We start from the raw sequence: 4,454 nt of genomic DNA, 5'->3' as shown, positions 1-4,454 counted from the left end.
ACATGGGAATAACAACAAAACAGGAACAAATGGGATTGGAACTATGATATAGAACAGGAAAGATATGGGTTCAGTTTTGGATATTTTTCTTGTTATATACTCAGGACATTCAGCATGGGGTTCTCAAATGAGTTTTTAGTATCTCTCCTGCAGGAAATAAATTCATATTTTGTTCTATAACAGGATTCTTCCACCTGTCATTTCTCCATTTTTCTTAATGGGTTTTTGTACTTCTAAGCTTAGAGATTGGGTAGTTTAGGCTGAAGGTGAACAATAAAAGAAAATGTAAAGATTAGTGTTCTATTGAAACCGAAGTTGTAGAAATGTCAGGGATGATATTGTCCATCATATCCTCATCTCTAGCTGTGGGTAAATCAACAAACAGTGAAGGGTCTCCAAGTAGCTTTTAGTTTCTGGCAAAGTAATGACCTTGAATTTACCACTTGACTCCATCAATTAATCTTTATTCCTAAACTACTCTGGCACTCCCATTTTGAGTAGAGTTTATGAAGGTATAAGAGGACATTCAAAAACCAAAGAAACTTCAATAGAATAAAAAAAATATGTTAGGGCAGGAATTATGTCTTATTAAGCTTTTTATCTCTAGATCCCAGTACAATACATTCTACAAATAAGGATTCAATAAATATCTTATTTATAAATCTTTTCATGCATTCCACAAATGTTTATTGATCAACTAATTTATGCTGCTTTTCTAGGTCATGAAGATACATAAAAAAGAAAAATATTATTACTCTCATGGAACTTTTAGTCTATTGACAAAAATAGAAAAATTCCTGCATAGGGGTTAACAAATTTAGTCTCACTGTTTCCTCCAGTCCTCTTCTTGAAACTGAGTCCATCCAATCTTTACATCTGTTCTGAATTGCCATGACTTACACAACTACAACCAGGTATCTATGCATCAAGAGTAAGAGAGAACTGGATCCTTGATGAACCAATCCAACTACTCATCCATTAATCACAGTGACTGTTTCAATGACAGGGGCACCTTCCTTAAGCCACCAAGCATTCTCCTCCCCTACAGTTTTCCTCACTGGAATTGGAACTAAGAAAGTAAATTAATCCCCAGTTTGGGAAGCTAAAGAAAAATATGTTTCTTAATATATAATAAAGAATTTGACTGGTAAAAAGTACATTCATGATACTTTCCTAGGGAAAACCTATATATTTACATATAGGGGCTATACAAGCACAGAAGACTAACAAAGAGTTTGATCGATTAGGAAGGAAGGCAAAAAAAAAAAAGGGGGAAAAAAGGACAATTAACATTCAGAAATTACTACATAAAACATTTGTAAATACATTAAATCAAAATAGAATAATGTCAAAAATATTTTAAGGCAAAGGTAACATATTTACCAAGACATTTGCCTTTGAAAATATAAAGGGTATATAAGTTTATAAGGGTATAAGGATGTATCAAATATGTGTAAATGATTTGTGAAACCCCATAGAATGTACAACACAAAAAGTGAATCCTAATGTAAGCTATGGGCTATAACTGAAAATAATGCATCAATATTGGTTCATCAGTTGTAACAAACATACCACACCAATGCAAGATGTTAGTAATAGGAGAAACTATGGAGAAAGAGGAAACAGATGGGAATGCTCTGGATTTTCCACTCAGTTTTGCTGTAAACCTAAAAAAGCTTTTAGAAAAGCCTCTTAATTAAAAAAAATAATAAATAAAGTCCTGGTACATGTTACAACATGAATGAACTTTGAAGACATTATGCTGAATTTAAAAAGCCAGACAAAAAATCCATATATTTTATATTTCATTTATCTGAAATATTCAGAATAGTCAAATTCATAGTTACAGGAAGTACTATAGATTAGTGGCTGCCAGGGGCTGAGGAGAGGGAAAAGGGGTAGTGATGCTTAATGGGTATGGAGTTTCCTTTTGGAGTAATGACAATATTCTAGAACTGGATAATGATATTGTGAATGTATAAATAGCACAAAAAAATTGTGTACTTTAAAATTGTTTAAGTGATTAATTTCATGTCATGTGTATTATACCAAAATTGAAAAAAATTAAAAACTAAATAAAATAAATGTGTAATAGTTGTGGAAGAATAATATAGTTTCAAACATAAATTTATTAGTTCAATAATAGAAAAAAATTATTATGACCTGAAAGAGAAACTCCAGAATGCTGTAGATAAATGATCTTCAAAAAACACTGATAACTCTGTGATGTTTGCCATCCTAGAAAGCAGCAGAGTGCATTCTCATTCTCACTTCAGGATACTTTAAGACTTTTTCCAAGTCTTCCTTTTTTTTACATTCTTTATTCTTCCACATGTAGCTTCTTTTCTTTAATTCATTCTGACTTTAAAATACTTTACTGTGTTGCATTTATTGCTTGTGTTTATTTATTTTATAATTGTTAGTTTTAAATTTTGTACTTTATTTTGCTCTTAAATTTGACACTTTCATATACATGATACATAATTTTTCTCTTGGGCTAGAATTTCTAAAAATTGTCCCCGTTCCATATTCTCTATTAACTTTTTTAAAAAGTCTGGAGTAGGGATTCCATACTTCATATGATTTTCTAGATTATATCTTAGTGATCATATTTTCCTCCTTATATTCAGGTGTGTTTCTTTTTATGCTTCCTTAGCTGTATTTTTCATTTTCTTAGCCCTACTTGGATAATTAATTGGCACCTTCTTAAAAACCATCAAATAGTTTATCATTTTTGCATGTCCTCCTCTAGGCTAAATTGCATTCCCCACTAAATTTTCTAGGGGTCTTTGGCCATTAGATATCAGATTGTGATTAGTAGGCAGGCTATCAGAGAGCTTGGGATAAGTTAGGTCTCTAAAGGGATCAGTCACCACGTCAGATTTGAAGCCAGAGTGAGGTTGAAGCACTCTTGATCTGGTATGTGGCTGGTCTCATGAGTTTCCTTTCAAGGTGAAAGGAGAAATGAGCAGGAGCTTGAAATCTAATTCTGGCATCCAGAATCCAAGGTGGTTGTTTTCCCTGGAGGTGTTGAAGAGTCTCCCCTGGATGCGGGAACAGTGTCAGGAGAATCTATATTCAGGGACCAAAGAATGAAGAGGGGTCCAGTTTCCAAGAAGAAAATTGGGGAGGGGAGGTGTAGATAGGGCACTTGGTCATGTTATAAAAGGAGAGGTGTCCAAATGCATAGTTGAGGGAGATTCTGACCCATCCTGGGGCCATCTTCAGGAAGAGGAGGCTTGGAGGGGAGGTAATGGCCCAGTACTCATGTCCATAGCAATCAATTGCCCAAAACCATTCTCAGGTGACACAGAGGTGACTCCCTCACATTGTCCTTGGCAATACCTGGGACCCTTCCTCTCCTATCTCTAACTTCCACCTCTCACTACCACCTCCCTCACATGACCTCCTCCTGGCCCGGAACATTGAGCGAGTCTTCAAATCTCTGTGGGACGTCTGGCTGTATGAATATCCATGGGTCACGTGCTTGTTTAGCTTACAGGGAATCCATCTGGGTAACCTGTATTTGGATCAAATGTCACATTCACTGCAGAGAAAGAAAATTCATTCTGATGATAATCAATATTGTGGAAGTATTGAAAAATATTAATTTCATGATATTAATGAAACAGGCAAACAAAAGTTACAATGATATAAGAAATTTAAAGTGAAAGAACTTTCTAAGGCACACAAAACAGCCTCTCTATCAATATGTAGGAAGTCTTTCATCGGTAGAGCAGGAACAACTAATAAACAAGTCACCATATTGTTAAAGATCTCAGTGAAAGACTCACACCCACATAATCTCAGTTAAGTCTTAGCTTTCAGCCTTGAAAGCAAGGATGTTTATGCCACTTTTTTTCTTCCTCTCTCTTAGTTAGGTTACCAGGGAATGTGCACTAGGGGATCAAATTATTGTCTTTTAATCCTTTTGCTTCTATTATCACGGTAAACACTGATCTCATTCAGCACGGATCCTCAATTGCATGACTGTAAATCATGGACTCTCATGTTTTATTAATTATTGAATGTTCATTTAATGAGTGCCATGTGTGACTGCTGAAAAGAGAGGCTAGGGACAGCGTGCAGTAAGGTTCCCACCACAACGTGTTCTCCATGCTGTTTCTCTTTACCTAACTTACCTTTTCTGTTGCTCTTCCTCCTGATCAGGCCTGTGGCCACTGCAAGAAACAATCCCAAAATAAGCAGTATCTTCCATGCAAAAGTCATCCTGGACTCTAAAATGAAAACCCCAAACTCTCATTAAATCATGAAGCTGGAAACATTTCAAGATTGTCTGTTTTATCTGAAAAGCTCCTCAGTTGGAGAAGAGGGTGAGAACCAGGCCTCTCAGGGAGGGAGTTGGTCTGTTCCTCCCTGCTCTGCAGACACTGAGGAGAGACTCGAAGTTCATGCTAGCTTTTTTTTTTTTTTTTTTTTTTTGTGGAGGGCAG

At 35.6% G+C, this 4,454-nt stretch overlaps 1 protein-coding gene across 1 annotated transcript in view; it reads right to left on the bottom strand.

The window, feature by feature from the left end:
- Positions 1 to 292: 292 nt before the first annotated feature.
- BTNL2 (butyrophilin like 2) overlaps positions 293 to 4,454 on the bottom strand; it is a 16,756-nt gene continuing 12,594 nt past the window's right edge. The window contains exons 7-8 of the mRNA XM_019626621.1: positions 4,143 to 4,238; positions 293 to 363 (exon numbers count right to left, since the gene is read on the bottom strand). Coding sequence (XP_019482166.1) covers positions 293 to 363; positions 4,143 to 4,238 — 167 coding nt within the window. The remainder of the gene's footprint in view (positions 364 to 4,142; positions 4,239 to 4,454) is intronic.

Source organism: Hipposideros armiger, unplaced genomic scaffold, assembly GCF_001890085.2.
Source record: "Hipposideros armiger isolate ML-2016 unplaced genomic scaffold, ASM189008v1 scaffold_687, whole genome shotgun sequence".
NCBI classification, from domain to species: domain Eukaryota; kingdom Metazoa; phylum Chordata; class Mammalia; order Chiroptera; family Hipposideridae; genus Hipposideros; species Hipposideros armiger.
This window is presented reverse-complemented; position numbering and strand designations above follow the sequence as displayed.